Genomic DNA, 19,275 nt, shown 5'->3' with positions numbered 1-19,275 from the left:
TAAAAAAATTATATTCTTTTATAATTATCAAAATAACATACAGTTTGACATATTAATTAATCCAGAGTTGTCTGCAAACAACATTTGAATAAAAGCTTTCAGTTAATCTTGATAATATAAAAATCCATTTGCTTTCCTGGATAATGCTAATGAGTTGCGCAATAATTTCAATATGCTCATTGCTTATAGTTAGTGAACTCTTACATGTGCTACTGTACAGTTGATGGTGTGAAACAAAAATTAAGCCACAGGGGCAGTTAGTTAGCCTAGTGGTTAGGAAGCCTGTGTTTCACATCAGAGCGCCTGGATTTGATTCTAAGCTCCAGTTTCTAATTCCAACTTTCTGCTAATGCAGACCCTGGGAGGCAACAGGTGATTAGGTTCCTACCACCCACATGGGAAACATGGATTGAATTCCTAGTTTTCAGCTTTGGCCTTGCCCAGGTCCAGCCATTGCAGGCATTTGGGGACTGAACCAGTGGATGGGCTCATGCTCTCTCCACTCCCCCCACCCCCTTCGAATAAGTAAGCAAATAAATAATTGAGCTATAATCTAAAGATAAATTACTAACAGTTCTCCTTCCCACATGTCCACAATCACACCCTGCAGAAAATCTGGAAGGAGATCAGTAGCACAGCATGAAGATGATAAAGAACGTCAGCCCCTGTTCACGGGGGGCTTCAAAACTTCACCTCTGCACAAGCTAATGTAGGCCTGGGGTAAGAAAAAGAAATTGGTGGGTGAGAAACTGGAGTAAGGATATTTGGAGAAACCTTCCAGCCAATTTTTGCCATGTGGAAATTCAAGCCAAATGCTTCTAAAGCTTCTGATTTCTTTAGAAAAAAAATGCAAATTTATGTTTTTATTTGAAATCCTCTAACATTAAAATGTTGCCAACATATCCATTTTACAATCATGAGCGCGTACACACACACCACAGACATGTGCATAATCCATGTGCTGTCTGGTTTAAAGATTGCTCACTAGTGAACTGACAAGCTAGAGTTTGAGCTTCACACAGAAGCAGGCAGTGAAGCAGGGGCCCACCTGAAGCAGCTGTGCAACTCGGCTCCAGAGTGGAGACTGCCAAGACTGCCCTGAGGATTTTATCTGGGGCAACAGCTAGAAAGGGGGCCTTGGGGAAAGAAAGGAGATTAAGGGAACGCAACACCCTGGGTTTTGGGGAGACACATGGAATGTATCAGGCCCTTAACTGGACAGACAAAGGCATTCTTGGGCGATGGAACATCAGGGCAGGGGTATGGCCTGATATGGGCAAGAGAACTCAACCTTCGAGATAAACCTCTCAATGTCACATTTGAGATAAAGGTGACATCTGCAAAGAAAATGAGATACAAAGGCAGCCAGCGAGGTCACAACTGCCCAAGGACTGCAGCCAGCAAGTATTGGGGCCAACACTGGGAAAGTCATTTTAGAATTTCCTGCTTCTAAATTGTTTCCTCAAGGTACTGATTATTCTACGCTATAACTTACTTATCTTGACTCACCTTATTTGTTATTGCAGTATTAAGGGAACACCATTCAATATGTGATTTTTTTTTTTTACACCATGGAAAGCAAGTGAAAAATTGCAACATTGGGAGTTTTTATACATAAGGTAAACAAAAAAGTAAATTCCATTCACAAATCCTAAAAATAGATAAAATTTTAATACTTCCTATATTATGATAAAATCCTCTGTGTGCACACTGAGAGAGAGAAAGAGAGAGAAAACGAGCATATACTGGTTCACTCCCCAAATATCTGCAACACCCTGGGCGAAGCCAGGCCAAAACCAGGTGCTAAGAACTCCATCCAGATCTCCCACATGGGTGGCAGGGACTCAGGGATCATCACTTGCTACCTCCAGGGTTGCATTAGTAGAAAGCTGAGTTGGAAGAAGAGCTGGGACTCCAACTTGAAGACTCCCATATGAGATGCAGGCATCCCGAGGGACATCTTAATTACTGTGCTGAACCTCTAAGAGTTCTAAAGTGTATTTTAATGCACCTGGGTTTGCTCAGCCTTATAGCCAAGGCATCTTCAAAAAGCCCCTGGAATATGTGTACAAAAAATTAGGCAGAGATTTTAAATTTTTTTGTACCAATTTATCTCTTCATTCCATAATTTTCTGAACTCCTCTGAAGGATCCTTGAAATAAACTTTTATATTAATTATATTATTCCATGAACCTTTTGAAGCACCTTTGTATATCATTATATTATCATGTATTATATTAAAACATATATCATTATATCACACATATAATTTATTACTCATACATTTATAAAGTTTCTTGGTTATATATATTACAGTCACATGTCATACATTCTTACTCAGTAGACAGCAGTAACCACAAAAAGGCAAGTTACCGGGGCCGTATGGGTAAAGCCACAGTCTGTGGCACCGGTATCCCATGGATGGGCACCAGTTCGAGTCCAGGCTGCTCTACTTCCAATTCAGCTCTCTGCTAATGCACCTGGGAAAGCAGCAGAAGATGGCCCAAGTCTCTGGGCCCCGGCACCCATGTAAGAGACCTGGAAGAAGCTCCTGGCTTTGGATCGGGCCAGCTCTGGTTATTGTGGCCATTTGGGTAGTGAACCAGCAAATGGAAGATCTCTCTCTCTCTCTCTCTCCCTCTCTTCCTCTCCCTCTCCCTCTCTCTCTGTAACTCTGCCTTTCAAATAAATAAATCTTAAAAAAATAAAGGTCAGTTATTCTATCCCTAAATGGTGGTACTCAACTATGCCTTCTTTTTGGCCTTCTCTTTCTTGAATTTTTCCCCCAATAAATTATACAAGTTCAGCAACTGTTTATCTTTTAACACATTCAGGCTGATAAGCATGAATGAAGGGTCATTACAGTTTAAATAAGAGAGATGGTCATTAAAGAAATTCAAAAAATGCAGCAAGGCCCCACTGAAACCTACAACTAATTGGTAATGGCAGTTTATTAACTCTACACTCTTCCACAGGAGCAGTAAATGTTACACTAAGGAACATTAAGTTTAAATACTGAAATGGCAGATAGATTAAAAAGTGATTTTACTTAATAAACAGTGAAGTTCTTCTATACTGACCTCCCTAAAATTTGCTGCTGAAGGAGACAGTAAGTTATTCAACCAAGAAAATGGATAAAATAGGCATACTTCCAGGCCTGGCATGCATTTTCTATGATTTCTGTCCTATCGCCATCTGGTAGGGTAACCTGACTTTATTAATTTTTTTTTAGGTTGTCCTAATCCAGTAACTATTCTTGTCCCTCACAACAGCTGGTGAAAGAAAAATTATCAGGTTTGCAATAGGTGCAAAATAAACCCATCTTTTCCAAATTCATATCTAGAGCAACAAAAAGTTCAAATTATATTGGAAAAGAGTTGAAAGAAGAGAGAGGTAATTCAGACTCTAAAACTGATGGTATGCTAGGAGGGATGAGGATATATAATATCAGAACTCTAATATTTTGGGGAAGAAATATTTTTTGACAACAGGTACTTTCCATTTTAGAGTAGCAATAGAAATTTCAGGTCCCTCTGTATTGTAATCCAGCAAAGAATCATGACCACTCAATAGCAGCATAAAATGAAGAATACAGGTTCTAGGGTCAGCGCTACTTATTAACAATATAGGAAAGGGCATTTCGATTTTCCCAAGTTCTTGTTTTCATAAAACATAATGAATTAATCAGATAAATGCTGGGGAAAGGCAAACCACCTTCTCAGAGAGTGAGTCATCAGAGAAGGCCCTGGAGGCCATGGAAGGAGCACGGATCAGCTCAGCCAGGCTGCAAAGGAAGAGGGCGGGACACAAGCTGGCAGGGCTCAGGCCTGTGGGCTGCCGAGTCGTATTCCCTGGGCTGATTGTTTATTCCACAATTGTGAGAAAATTACTTAACCTCTCTGAGTGTTTCAGGTTCTTTCTCTGTAAATGACAAGTAGCTACCTATTGGTTTTTGTGAGTATTATGAGAGAAACTTGGTGTACACGCAGAGCTTAATAAATGGCACTGCTGTATCACACATGGAAGCTGTTATTTAAAGTGAACTGGGGGGTGTTGGGGTGGGCCTTGTAACACAACAGTAAAGCTACTGCTTGGCACTTTTTGCATGCCTTGTCAGAGTGCATGAGTTCCTGTCCTGCCTCTGCTTCCAATTCAGGTTCTTGCTACTGTACACCCTGGGGTGATGTCACAAGTGTTTGGGTCCCTGCAGCCCATGTGGGAGATTCAGATGGAGTTCTGCACTTCTGATTCTGGCCTGGCTCAGCTCTGGCTGTTGCAAGCATTTGGGAGGTCAAACAGTGGAGGAAGATCACTGTCTGTATGTGTCTGTCTGTCTGTGTCTTGCTCTGCCTTTCAAAGACATAAAATCAAGCAAGAAAGCTGGATCAAATCTGAAAAGCACCCATTGAAGGTATTAGGTGGTTATCAAACAGCAAGAACTCAAAAAAGCAAAGATCCCAGAGGAAGGGGATCACGGACATGAAACCACTGAGGCACCTGCCAATGCATAAATGAGGGTTAGAGACAGAGAAGGTGACTAGAACTTGGGGCTGTCTCACCCAGCTGAAGAAAAATATAGGCATTCAGAGATATGAAGGCTGAGGGTCCATGGAAGTACCCAGGTCTTCAGTGGAGATCCCTGAAAGCTCACCCTGCAAGAGCTGGGGCTAATCAGAAATTTATCAGTCTTGACAAGGACTGATGTGGAACTCTGAGCTTAGCCCCACACAGTATTAAAGTTGTATGTTCCATCCCAGATGCTAAACCAAGAAAGTAAGCTCTCTTCAGAGGAAGAAAACATATCTACAACCTCAGAGGATTTCTCTAGTAACTTGTAAACAATGTCAAGCATTTGATCAAAATTACCTAGCATGTAAGAAGAGATGACCAATGAATGAAAACCTAGAGAAGAAAAACAAAAACAAAAACAAAAACTAGATAATAGAAATAGACTCACAGGGGGCCGGTGTGGTGACACAGAGGGTTAAGTTGCTGTCTGCAATGGTGGAAGCCCATATCAGAGTGCTGATTGGGTCCTGGTTGTTTTGCTTCCAATCCAGCTCCTTGCTAATGAACCTGGGAAAGCAGTAAAAGATGGCCCAAGTAGTTGGGACCCTGCTACCCACATGAGAGACCCGGATGGAGTCCCAGGCTCCTGGCTTTGGCCTGGCCCAGCCCAGTTGCAGCCATCTGGGGAGTGAACCAGCCGATGGAAGATCTCTTTATCTCTGTCTCTCCCTCGCTCTCTGCAACTTTGCCTTTGAAATACACAAAATAAACTTTAAAAAAGAAAATGGAACAGACTCACAGGAAATTCTAGAAATTAGAGTTTCTAGCCAACAGCTTTTTAAAAAGCTGTTATTAGTATGGTCAAGCAAGTAAATGAAAAAAAATTGGCTAATTTCATCAGGCAATTAAATCCATAACTTAATTAATAAAAGAAACAAATGGCTACACTAAAATTTAAAAATCCATTAAAGTGAACAGTTGGAAAATTAAGAGAAAATTAAAAAACATTTTTTTCTTTCTCTACCTTTATTTCATCCTAAGTAAACTATATTTTCAATCCTAACAAATAAATAGCTGTAATAAAAAGGGCCTATAACTTAAAAAAGAATTTCAAATATCTAGTAGAATTATACAGAGGTATAACCTCAGGAAATATAACTTAATTCTTTAAGGAAATTTAAGCCTCCACCGTTGCTCTCAGCCTTATGAGAACTGCTGGATCCTGCTGAAAAATATCGCTGCTGCAACACATGTGAATCCATTCTTGGCTTAAGCAGCTGGAGAACTTCCCCACCTCAATCCCATCACAAGAAGGACTGCTTGAGAAGTGCAAAGGGCTTTCTTCTAATGTACTGATTTTTCTTGATCTAGTTTGTACTATGAAAAATTACATTATTGGAGAAAAGACCATATACAGAGTGTAACAGGACTCGAGGCCCTTCGAGTAGTTAGCAGGGGGCAATTGGCACAGCAAGAGTTACTAAGAGAAAAGCAATAAAATATGCTAATAAATCAGATGAGGGCAATGAAAATGAAATCTGTGCCAACGGATTCAATGCATTGCTAAGTTTAATCTATAATTTAATTATTTCCCATGTTGGTGGGTTTGGGGTAAGAGTTTTTTTTTTTTTTTTTTTTATTCACATCAAACAAGCTGGCGCTACCGTTATAGAAGAACTCAGGAAGGAGCCACACTTAATGTTCTAGTAACAACTTAGTTCTGTTTCGTCTGGATAGGAACGTAAAGTTTCACTTCTTGCATTAAATTCTTATACTTTGCTTATGATGTTAACTATGAATATTTTCCTGACTACACCTGCATTTGTGTAATTAATTTGATGAAGCTAAAAGAGGTCATTAAACAGTAAATATTCACAAGGATTTGCTGAAAAAAAAAATGAAACAGATCAGTGAATTGTTATCTATAACTTGGTTGGGAAAGAAAAAAAAAAGTGTGAAATGCTTTGGGATCACCAAATGAAGGTTCTTAGTCCAAAATTTGTGCTTGACTAGCTCTATACCCCCAAGCATGCCATTTAATCTCTCTGACTCAGCCTGCTGAGCTATGAAATAGGGATCATCATGTATGATCTAATTCTATAATTAAGCCACCACAAACATTTATTGAAAATCTTCAGTGTACTCATGCTTTTGTGAACTGCTAAGAATATTGCCAATGCGGAAGACTGTTGAAGATTTAAACACCACTAATATATGCAAAAGTACTTTGTGAAGGATAATGTATTATGCAGACTACTGCTTTATGCTACCAGGCAGTTATAAATATGTTTCTCGAGGTGCCAGGAATATTTAGTTCTCAGTCTCAAAGCAAAGGAACTCTTACTTAGGACATTTTCACAAACAGAAATTTGTATCAGCAAAATAACATGTATAATCATTATCAAGGGAAAAAAGGTAGAAAAGGAAAGAGGAGATCACTTTCCAAACAGAACAAGATGAGTGGGCATTGGGATGTAGCTAGTTACGCCAATGCTTTGGACACCTAGATCCCATGTGAGAATGCAGGTTTGAGTCCTGGCCCTTTCACTGCTTGCTCATGCAGCCTTGAGGCAGGGGATGATGGGCTCAATATCTTGGGTCCCTGCTGCCCGTGTAGAAGACCAGCATGGAGTTCCTTGTCCTGATTTCAGCCCTAGCTGTTGTGGGCGTTTGGGGAGTGAACCAGCAGATGGAAGATCTCTCTGTCTTTCTGTTGCTGTGCCTTTCAAGTAGACACGAAAATAATAAAATAAATTTTTTTAAAAGACAGAAAGGAGAGGAGGCAAGGAATAAAGAATGACCTTTTTGAGGACAGAGAGAAGATGTTCAACATTAGTCTAAGAATATTCAGGCAGCATTAAAATTGCCTGTCAACTTAATATTTCCCTTAATAAAAGAGGAAAATCATAATAGAAAATTTTTATAGAATTAAGAAAAACAAAAATATTAAAAAGTACCAACCAAAGACTCAGGGAAAACAGGAACAATTGTTTCTCTGCAATGTGAGACATCCCTTGAGAACCGTAGAAATGAAGACAGCGATTTTGATAATAAAGACTAGGGAAAAAGACCACAAGAACACAAACATCTGTTTTGACAAAGCCTACAGTTAGTGAGATCTGAGACTTTAAACTTCCTGAGCTTGATCTTTCCAGACACTTTACCACTGTTGGTTGAAACCGTTATAAGCTAACATTCCAAAGGCGGTACTGTGCAGGGCCAGCAACACACGAGACTACAGTGACAACTAGAAATGAATGAGTCGTTTTGAGAAATGTTCTTTTAACATCCAGGGAGTGTGACAGAACATTGTGGGCCAAGACTGCAAAACACAGCTTTGAGTAAAGAAACACAGGACGAGACACATCCCATATTCTGTTTGCATTATTCCCCAAGGAAACAACATATTCCACGTGGAAAATCTCCTTCAAGAAGTACAAGCATCTGACATGGTTATGGGGTTTTTTAAAAGCTTAATGAAATGTAGCTATTCTTTATCCTGTGGGGATAGATTTCAGAAGATTTGACCAAAGTGAACCCTTTCTTTATTATAGACATCCTTTTATATAATTGGGGATTCATTTCCTAAGGGAAAAGTAATCCCTCAATTGGGAAAATATGAAGTCTGTATTATTCAAAACACCCATTAATTCACAAGTTAATAATGCCAGTTATTAATTTACATTGCTTGTGACTGCCCTAAAATATTACATCTGTGGTTCTTGGAATTTTATTTCCTTATTCACTGTCTAATAGATTTTTTTTTTTTTTGACAGGCAGAGTGGACAGTGAGAGAGAGAGACAGAGAGAAAGGTCTTCCTTTTTCCGTTGGTTCACCCTCAAATGGCCGCCGCGGCCAGTGCACTGCAGCCGGCGCACCGCGCTGATCCGATGGCAGGAGCCAGGTACTTCCCCTGGTCTCCCATGGGGTGCAGGGCACAACCACTTGGGCCATCCTTCACTGTACTACCTGGCCACATCAGAGAGCTGGCCTGGAAGAGGGGCAACCGGGACAGAATCCGGCGCCCCGACCGGGACTAGAACCTGGTGTGCCGGCGCCGCAAGGCGGAGGATTAGCCTAGTGAGCCGCGGCGCCGGCCTAATAGATCTTAATTACATTGTTGGAAGAATTTGAAATCAACCATGCTATTATCCTACTCTAAATGGTCTGTAAATTTGAGGCTACCATTTAGTAAATATTCATTTTTTGGTCTATTTGTTAAAATGCAACAACCTTAAGTTTAAATGTCCTTGTTCTTTTTCTCACTTAGGTCTCTAATTACTCTTTCCTCCCAGGTTTCAGGAAGCATCAGGCAAAGGGGTTATGGGCTCAGCTGTCCTACAACTCTTTTGGTACTGGTCACTGAACTACAACAGCTTTCATGTTCACTACTGCTTCTGGAATTATAACCAAAAAAAGTCAAGAAATCAACAAGGCAAAAAGCAAACAAACCAAAGAAATACAAATATAGATGTTTAAATGTAAATGAAGAAAAATCCCTCCAGGTCAAACACTTTTTTTCTTAGAAAAAACACTGTTAACACCACCAAAAAACAATCATTCAATAATTTCAAGGAATTCATAGGTTATGCCAATAATAGCAAAATATAAAACCAAAAGCAAACTCAAAGAATTACTAATCAGTGTTATCCAGAAGATTAAAAAGGAAACTTTTTTTTTATTATTAAGCAAAAGAAACCAAGAGATGAGAAAATAATTAGAGGTTCACAACTAAATTATCTCATTCTTGACACTTGAATAAAAGGGCAGCGGTCAGGGTCAAGGTGGAGGGAAATGATCACTAACACACCACCTACTTCTTTGTATCCAAAGATGATGCGTCCGTCCATGAGAAGGGTTGCCTGGAACGTGAAGCTTCCCAGGTTGTAATTATCCTGGAGATGTACATGGTCCCACTGGACAACAAGTGCTGTGCCTAAAAGACCATTGAAAAAAGCAGAAAATACATGAGTCATTGCGGGGGAGAGCATTCACAAAAACATGGATCTGGCCTTCAAATCCAGCAGTTGTTCTTTTCTGCTTTCTGTGGCTAAATGGAATTCTGTGACTGAAAGAGCACTTAGGATTTCTTTGTTAATAAAAGGATTGAGTATCATCTAAATATCTGGTAAAAATCTAATCTCTTACTGAGGGTTAACACTGAGCCAACCCAGTGTGGGGGAATTTTGCCTAAGGAATTGCACTAATGTTAATGATACTGTCTGCTCAAATTTCCATGAACTGGTTTCAAAATGTAGCCCGAGTGGACTGAATGAACTTCAAATACTTTTGACAAATGCTGGGAGAGAAAGAAAGATTTTTAAAAGACCAAGAAAATGTCTTTTCTATACTTAACACTCAGAGTTTTTTCACACTGAACACATTCTTTTAACCCTGGCCCAGCCCTGGCTGTTGTGAATATTTGGGGAGTGAACCAGTGGATGGAAGATTTCTGTCTGTTTGCCTCTCTCTGTTTCTCTGCTTCTCAAATAAAATAAAAAAGAAATAGATATTGCTCTCTAGGTAGTATCTAGCACGAAGAATAATTCAGTTATATAACCAGGAAGGCATTTTCCTTGGACGAGTGTGATGTAGGAAAACATACAGTGAAGAGAAGACCATGGATACCAATTTTTACATCTCCAGAATAAGAACACAAACAGCATGAACTAGAGCTAAGGTCACTACAATGCCATAATTTCTGATTGTATGATTGATTAGCTTATTGATTATTCCTAAGAATTATACAGTATTATTCGCTCTCCATGAGCAAATCATTTTCCTAGTAAACTTGTACTTTCACAACTTTTCCATATTTTGTGCATTAGTGTTCTATGACTGACTTAGATGGAAGCAATCACCCAGGCTAGCTGTAACATTTTGAAGCATCATATAATTTTTAAAATCAGGGTCAGTGCCACGGTTCACTAGGCTAATCCTCCGCCTGCAGTGCCAGCACCCCGGGTTCTAGTTCCGGTTGGGGCGCCGGATTCTGTCCCTGTTGCTCCTCTTCCAATCCAGCTCTCTGCTGTGGCCCGGGAAGACGGTGGAGGATGGCCCAAGTCTTTGGGCCCTGCACCCGCATCAGAGACCAAGAGGAATCGCCAGGCTCCTGGCTTTGGATAGGCGCTGTGTGCCAGCCGTAGTGGCCATTTGGGGGGTGAACCAATGGAAGGAAGACCTTTCTCTCTGTCTCTGTCTAACTCTGCCTGTCAAAAAAATTTTTTTAAATCAGGTGTGACTTAATTTATTTTTTAATTTTATTTTAAAAAGATTTATTTATTTTTTTATTTATTTGAAAGGCAGAATTACAGAGAGAAAGGAAGAGAGGGGAAGAGACAAAGAGAAAAAGATCTTCCTTCTGCTGGTTTATTCCCCAAATGGCCTGGTATGGGCCAGGCTAAAGCCAAGAACCAGGAACTCCTTCCTGGTCTCCCACATGGGTGGGAGGGGCCCAAGCACTTGAGTCTTCATTCACTATTTCTCCAGCTACAATAGCAGGGAGCTGGATTGGAGGCTGAGTATCCAGGACTCAAACTGGTGCTCCAATATGGAATCCGGCATGGCAAGCAGAAGTTTAACCTGCTGTGCCACATGCTGGCTCCTGGAATGTTCATTCTTATAGAAATATTTTCTTACAAATAATTTTCTAACTTGTTTCTGTCTCCTCTGAAGAAGTTTTACTTTCCTAAAATGCTGAGTTTCTATCCTTACAGCATTCTGTCAATATTCCTAAGCAAACAATGTTGAAAATATATCAGCAAGTTTCTCCGATATAAAATAAATTTCTGTGAGACTTTATAATGTTTACAATCAATTCATTCATTTAATAAAATACAGTAACTCAACTTTCATTATCATATTGATGGAACTCAATATTCCCACTGGCCATTACATAGAAGATAACTCAACAAGCTAAAAAATTAATTCTTTAGTATTAATATTTTTATAATTCTCAGAGGTAAAAACTTAGCTTACCTATTCAATTTTTTCACTTACTCATTCAGTGAATATTTATTGAGGATCTACTGCTTAAGTACCTATGCCAGACACTGGAGATAAAATGATTTCTAAGAAATAGTCATGGTCCTTGAACAATTTAGAGTCCAGTTAGAGTCGTCATCTGTAATAATCATTCAAATAAAAGTAAAATTCAGATTCAAAATTTAGAGCTATCTAGGAGCAAAGCACATGAGAGGGTATATGAGGGGAGGGAATTATTTCATACGCTTAATGATTTTGATGCTAATAATATAAAACATGGTCACTGGAATACTTTGCTCATGAGTGGACATCCTTGACAGCACCTAGTAGGTGACAGAGTTTGAAAAGTAATCAATTTTCATTCAAATCATTTTTTCATTACTTGCAGTAGATAACTAGAATAATTGTACATGGAGTTCACACAATAGACTTTGGGTAAGCTGGATATGGTTCTGACTACAGTATAATTACAACCTATTTGTACCTCCTTGGGTGTTAGCATCTCCTAAGTTAAAATAATGTGAGGATAAAAATATCATTTTAAAAATAATAGAAATCTAACAATGCATTAGTTCACATTGGACAACACTTCGGTGTTACTGAAGTAGTCTGAGGTATGTTTCCCGAGGTGTATGTCTAACAGTCTTGAGTTTTCTTCTTCCTGGCTTTTTTGATCTCTGAAGCATCTTCCTCACACTTGTTGGAAGGTTGCTTTTAGCAAAATAACTGTATTTCCCTAAGGCACCTGCCACGATCACATTTATACCACCCATTAGTAAATTTCTTCCATGATCATCAGAAATAACAAAAGAGTAGAAATAACTTTGTTCACCTCAAATATTTCCATTATTTTCAGAGACCAAATTGTCATTTGAGCAAATAAACACTATTTTTGTAGTAAAAAGAGAAAATTATCTTGAATTAATTTTTCCAAAGCAAACTCTTCTTCATAATTTCTTTTCTGTACCCGTTACAGCTTTAAATAAGACACAGAGATGAAATTTATTTAAGACTCTGAATTTCTTCTTTAGAGTTTAATAGTACTAAATGATACATTCTAGGTTTTCTCTATTTTATATGTACTCAAAAGAAATAGGAAGGATACATTACTGTCAGTATATTTGATAAAGCTTAACAATCTCTATTTCATATTTTAAAATCTAGGAAATTTAATTTTCTCATGTGTACTTTAATTACCCACTATGTATTACATATGACATACATTAATACACACACACACATACATATACATGACATTTATTTATTTGAAAGTTACAGTGACAGAGAGTGGGGAACAGATTTTTCCATCCATTGGAAAATCTACAACATTTCAGGCTACGCCAACCTGAAGTCAAGAGCCAAGAATTGGATCGGGGTCTCCCACATGGGAGGCAGAAACTCAAGTACTTGGGCCATCATCTACTGCCTCCCAAATGTATTAGTAGGAATCCAGATCCAAAGCAGATCCAAAGTAGTTAGGACTCGAACCAGGCATTCTGAAATGGGATGAATGTTTCCCAAGTGCTGGTTTAACCTGCTGTGCCACAATGTCTGCCCTATGCCCCAAATGTATTTTTAAGAAAGGATGCGTCATCTTATGGATGCACAGAGTTCATGTTTTGAAAGTATAATATCAATATATTATGTCACTTGCCTCTACTTAAAGATCAGAATTGGCAAAATTATTCTTATTTGGATCTTCAATATGGAAAAGACTTTTGTAAAAATCATCCGATAAATATATTTGCTTTGTTTGATGTATTTGTACATTATTTATTATTATAGTATATAATAAGAGGTATTAATAAACACTTGCTGAGTGAAAACAATGCATGAATAAGTGACTGACATTTGAACTCTCCCTTACTCCATGTCCTAAGGTAACTGACTGCACATCATTGGTCACCTCAGAGCATTTGCCATCAAGCAGTTGCTTACAAAAACCACACACATTTACAAGACATAAGGTGAACCTGATGCTTAAAAGTATACATTCAGCAAAATACAACCAATCAATACCTACCATTATCAAAATACCTGACTGTTGAATTTCTGGACACACTGGGATCGAAATTTGCCATTAAAGGTGCTATATACTGTGTGGCTGTTAGCATTCGATGTACAACTTCTCCAGTGTATATGAAACCTGTAGTTAGACAAATAGAAATATATAAGAAAAAATAGTTAAAATTATAATTAAAATATTTCTAACTCAACTGCAGTTATATTTTGAAAATAAGATATAGTAGCTATAAAAAAGAAACACGTCTGAAAATCTGATTAACAACACTGGGTCTAGGTCAAGCAACAGATCCTCACATGATCAGGCAGTGTACTGAAGACTGGTAAACCCGTATCTAATAAGTACAGTTTGGAGAAGCTATCATCTGGAAGAGAGTACTGGGTTGAAAATAATGCTCATATAGTATTACAAGTAATCCAAATATTGAACTTGTTATTAATGATTCATTATTATTGTAACGCCACCTAACACGCAAATCCTGGTTACACGTGACTTCATTTTCATCCTGTTTATTTGGCTTTTCTTAAAGGGCAATCTCAGCAAAGGATACCTGAGAAACTGCACATGCTAAGGAGCAGAAAATGTCTGGATCCTTTCTTTCTTGGACCCTGAATGAGGAGTAGACATTTCTGGCAAAGCTTTCACATTTCTCAGTTTGCTGAAGCTTTTATGTACTAGCACCCTACTAGACAGACAGTCTCTATGGTTGCTGGTGAGGTGGTAAAGCACATTAGCAACGCACACATGCCTCTGTGTAGGAAGTTACCTCTGCCAGTCTGTTCTAGCAGTTGGATGATGACAGAGAATTTACTATGGAAGATGTCCAGTGGCTCTGAATTAACTTTCAATAGCTCCTATGTTGCAACTTTAACCCACTCTCAATTATTCACACCAGGTTTATTTACTCTGTAGATTACCCATCATGAATTGTTAATCCTATGCTGGCTTCTTGCCTGCAAAGTCTCTAGCTGCCTGAAAGGAAAGTCAGCTCAGAGAATACTAACTGATTTTAATACCAATCTAAGTAATGCATCATTAAGAATAAATACCCAGGGGCTGGCGCTGTGGCACAGCGGGTTAAGGCCCTGGCCTGAAGTGCCCGCATCCCATATGGATGCCAGTTCAAGACCCGGCTGCTCCACTTCTTATCCAGCTCTCTGCTATGGCCTGGGATAGCAGTATAAGATGGCCCAAGTCCTTGGGACCCTGCACCAGTATAGGAGACCGGGAAGAAGCTCCTGGATCCTGGCTTTGGATTGGCACAGCTCCTGCCATTGTGGCCAACTGGGGAGTGAACCAGCGGATGGAAGACTCTCGCTCTGTCTCTACCTCTCTCTATAACTCTGTCTTTCAAATAAATAAAAATAAACCTTTAAAAAAGAAGGATAAATACCCCAAATCCACATACACATACAATATTACAAAATGAAATTCAAACTGAGGGTACAATAGATTTTTTTCTGTTTTCACGAGAATAAAATAAAATATGCAAGATTAAAAAAAATCTTTTTAAAAGCTACACACTGAAACAGAAACTGAAAGCCATTAAGGTAATATGATAATTGATTATATTTCTCTCTAAGCTTCAGAATCACACTGTTAAAGCTCAACGTCCAATACCATAACCTTAAAATGATAAACATGCAGAGTAACTGTTTTTCAGGATCTATCATGCATTTTTTCTCTTATCTCCACCAGCATGAATTTATAATTTCATCAGTAAAGTAGATACAGAAGTTCTATCCTTCAGCTCTTTTAAGGAAATGATTTATGCTCTGAAAGTGTTTTTTCAGACAAAGTCAGTAGCTCCAGGCAGTTCTCTCACTAACAGTTCTCCATATACTAACAGAAGAAAATGCATAGAGTTCAGAGAGCAATAATTTAAGGCCTAAAGAAAATTTTAAACCAATGCAAAATTCATTCTCCAAAACAATTTTGTAACAAAAGCAGCAGCAATTCCTAGAAATACAGAGTTGAAAAATACATGAACATCGACTCAACGATTTCAGACACTTAATTCTTACTGTTAGTACTTAATGATTACTACATATACTTGTCCCTCAGTGTTCCTTACATTGATTTGGCAAAACAAAAGGAAGCAAAAACTCAGTTTTCAGGCTACAGGAACCATTATCTACTGAATTCATTAATCAAAAAATATTTTCCAGACCTACCATTTCCCAAGTTTCTTTTTTTGACAGGCAGAGTGGACAGTGAGAGAGAGAGACAGAGAGAAAGGTCTTCCTTTTGCCGTTGGTTCACCCTCCAATGGCCACCGCGGCCGGCGCACCACGCTGATCCGAAGCCAGGAGCCAGGTGCTTCTCCTGGTCTCCCATGGGGTGCAGGGCCCAAGTACTTGGGCCATCCTCCACTGCACTCCCTGGCCACAGCAGAAAGCTGGCCTGGAAGAGGGGCAACCGGGACAGAATCCAGCGCCCTGACCGGGACTAGAACCACAAGGTGGAGGATTAGCCTATTGAGCCGTGGTGCTGGCTTTCCCAAGTTTCAAAGGTGAAATTTCAAACTGCTCACAAATAATGATGTAAAAATACAGAAGAATTTGCTATTAGGCAAAAGCTATAGCCACAGTTGTACTTTTAAAATTTTTATTTATTTATTTGACAGAGAAACAGTGATAGGAACAGAGACATAGAGAGACAGAGAGACAGAGATCTCACTTGTTGGTTCACTCCCCAAACACTTGCAATGGCTAGGGCTGGGTCAGGATGAAGCCAGGAGCCAGGGACTCCATCCTCCCAAAGAGGCAGCAGGAACTCAACTACTGGAGCCAGCCCTGCTGCCTCCCAGAGTCTGCATTAGCAGGAACCTAAAATCAGAAGATAGAACCAGGAATGGAACTAAGAGTGCTCTGTATACTTCTTGAGTCTTCCATTATTATAACATTAAAATAAATTATGATTACTGGGACTACTGCAGTTGCTGCAACCACAATGAACAAAACAATGCTAGCTAGCAATCAGTACTGCGTCTGCTACAAAGGTTACTATTGCCAATGTTAGTACCAAGCCACCACAGATCAATGTGAAACACAACCCAAGGAAAACTAAACTGTGTTACTCTGCAAAATGAGTTGAATTTTGCAAATTCAGGAAATACTTGCTTTTCTTGGCCATGATAAAAACTATTCCAATTGACATTACAGGTTATTTTTAATGACAAAGAAATAAAATTCTTGACTATAGCAATGGACTCTAAGCCTTTCTTCTTATGTTTCTAAATTTTAAAAATATTGTTTTAGCAATGATTGATGACTGAGAGGATAGAAACCTTAAAAGCTTACTGAAAGCAGGGAAATATAATTAAGTATTAAATAAATACATAAACACATAAATAAATAAATGCTACACAAATTAATGAGACAAACTTTTTTTAATAGCAATGTTTTTTTTTTCTTTTTTCATTTTTATTTATTTATTTATTTTTTTGACAGGCAGAGTGGACAGTGAGAGAGAGAGACAGAGAGAAAGGTCTTCCTTTGCCGTTGGTTCACCCTCCAATGGCTGCCGCGGCCGGCTCGCTACGGCCGGCGCATCACGCTGATCCGAAGCCGGGAGCCAGGTGCTTCTCCTGGTCTCCCATGGGGTGCAGGGCCCAAGCACTTGGGCCATCCTCCACTGCACTCCCGGGCCATAGCAGAGAGCTGGCCTGTAAGAGGAGCAACCGGGACAGAATCCGGTGCCCCGACCGGGACTAGAACCCCGTGTGCCGGCGCCACAGGCGGAGGATTAGCCTAGTGAGCCGCGGCGCTGGCCAACTGTTTTTTTTTTTAAGATTTATTTATATGAAAATCAGGGTTACAAAGAGAGGAGAGGTAGAGAGGTCTTCCATCCACTGGTTCACTCCCCAGTTGGTTGCAAAGGCTGGAGCTGCGCTGATCTGAAGCCAGGAGCCAGGAGCTTCTTCCAGGTCTCCCACATGGGTGCAGGGGCCCAAGGACTTGGGCCATCTTCTACTGCTTTTCCAGGCCATAGCAGAGAGCTGGATAAGAAGTAGAGCAGCCAGGACTTGAATCGGTGCCCATATGGGATGCCAGCACTGCAGGCATTGGCTTTACCCATTATGTCACAGTGCCGGCCCTGACACAAGCTTTCTAAAACTGTAAAGGCACTCTTAGCCACCAATGTCCCATCTGCTCATTTACTTCTTTGGCTGTCCTGGGCATGCCTCACTATGCAAAACAAAAAAATTCCAGTTTTCTTGTGCTTTACATTGTTGGATAATTTAAGAAACCTACATTAATTATTTTCTGCAACTTCTTTGTAGTCATCTGAACAGCTAATCATAAAATTAAATTATAAAATTTCTTCCCAGTTCAGATGCGCTTCTAATATATACAGCAGTCATCTCTCTAGTCATAAGATTTGCAGAAAAGTGGTTATTATCCAGATAATTCAGGACTCGGAGGGATAGCTTTATTTAAAAGAATGAAGAGAAGCAGGCATGTTTGTTCTTTGAATCTGACATAATAATAGCTAACACCTAGCCTTTCCCTTTGCTGTAATTACTGTCCCAGGGAGCCTTGAGTCAGGTTCTGAGCTCAGATGCAGTCAACAGCTTTGCTCTCACCCCTTGAAGGATCTCCAGGGGATGGTCGCTGCAGGTGGTCTCTTGTCACTTGAATAACCTACTTTTAAATCTATAAACCTCATCAATGCATTTAGGAATTCTATCTCCACAGGTCGTGTCATGAATAAATCCTGCTCAGTCATATACTTATTAACTACACTTATATTTATTAACCACAGTCACATATTTAGTAACTAAGAATATCACTAGAATAACTGAAATTAACCTGTACCTAAATAGGACTCCAGCAATTACATTATTTTTGTGTACTCCTTTCATTGTTTCCATACAATGACTTTGCAAAGAACAATGGTGTTATTATCTCTTCCACTGATTACATGGAGTATTGAGCAGGCTGGGTAATTTGCCTAAGGCCACCCAGGGAGAACACGTCTTGGGATTCCAATTTTTACAGGTCCTTTCGCAGGGTATTTCAGAATTCATCGTGTGTCCCGCCTATTACAGGTGGTGCAGAAGACAGAAAGTTAGGTGCCAATCTATTTTCCTTCTCTCGCGGTGTGCAGGGGTGGTGACAGTCCCCGCAAACAAATTAAAAATGCCAGCACGAGGGAGTTCCCAGACCACGTGCTCTCTTCTCTCCCTGGATCTTACACCTTAAAGGACTTGGAAGTAGAGAAGGGTGTCCTCCTGTGTAAAAGTCCTAGCATCTGCATCCTACAGCAGACTGCTGGTCACCACAAATCTTCCTACTTCTATTGCATTGCAGGAGCCTCCGCATTTTCAACTGGAAGATATTTTTGAAAGGTTTAAATTAGATTCCTCTACTGCAATCCACAAAACTAGACAAATTGGTAGGGGAATGCCACACAGTGAAGGACTTTATTTCATGATGGAATCAAATTATTTGCTAGTGGTGTGCCTAAATTACCTAACCTCCTGTGCCTCAGTTGCTTAATCTGTATCTCTGGGTCACTGTAATGACTGAAAGAACTGATACAGGAAAAACCCTGTTGAAGAACTTGAAAAAAATGAACCAATCATGTAAATTTCCTCTAGCTTTTGTGCTTTGAGCGCTTTCTGTCTAACATATACTAGCTGATCACAAATTTATACTAGTTTTATGATTTAAAAGTTGTACTTTAGAGGCTTGCGTGTGGTGCGGTGGTTAAGAAGCTGCCTGGGGCCGGCGCCGCAGCTCACTAGGCTAAT

General features: G+C 39.5%; 1 protein-coding gene across 2 annotated transcripts in view; it reads right to left on the bottom strand.

Moving 5' to 3' along the window:
* The window catches only part of PLXDC2 (plexin domain containing 2), a 463,255-nt gene that overhangs the window by 114,865 nt on the left and 329,115 nt on the right, over positions 1-19,275 (bottom strand). For both annotated transcript variants that reach the window (XM_051821437.3, XM_089311513.1), the window contains exons 5-6: positions 13,518-13,640; positions 9,328-9,446 (exon numbers count right to left, since the gene is read on the bottom strand). In XM_051821437.3, coding sequence (XP_051677397.1) covers positions 9,328-9,446; positions 13,518-13,640 — 242 coding nt within the window. The remainder of the gene's footprint in view (positions 1-9,327; positions 9,447-13,517; positions 13,641-19,275) is intronic.

Source organism: Oryctolagus cuniculus, chromosome 13 (genome assembly GCF_051225735.1).
Source record: "Oryctolagus cuniculus isolate XC-2025 breed Fujian yellow rabbit chromosome 13, ASM5122573v1, whole genome shotgun sequence".
Lineage (NCBI taxonomy): Eukaryota > Metazoa > Chordata > Mammalia > Lagomorpha > Leporidae > Oryctolagus > Oryctolagus cuniculus.
Note: the sequence above shows the minus strand (reverse complement) of the source record. Positions and strands in the feature narration are given on the sequence as shown.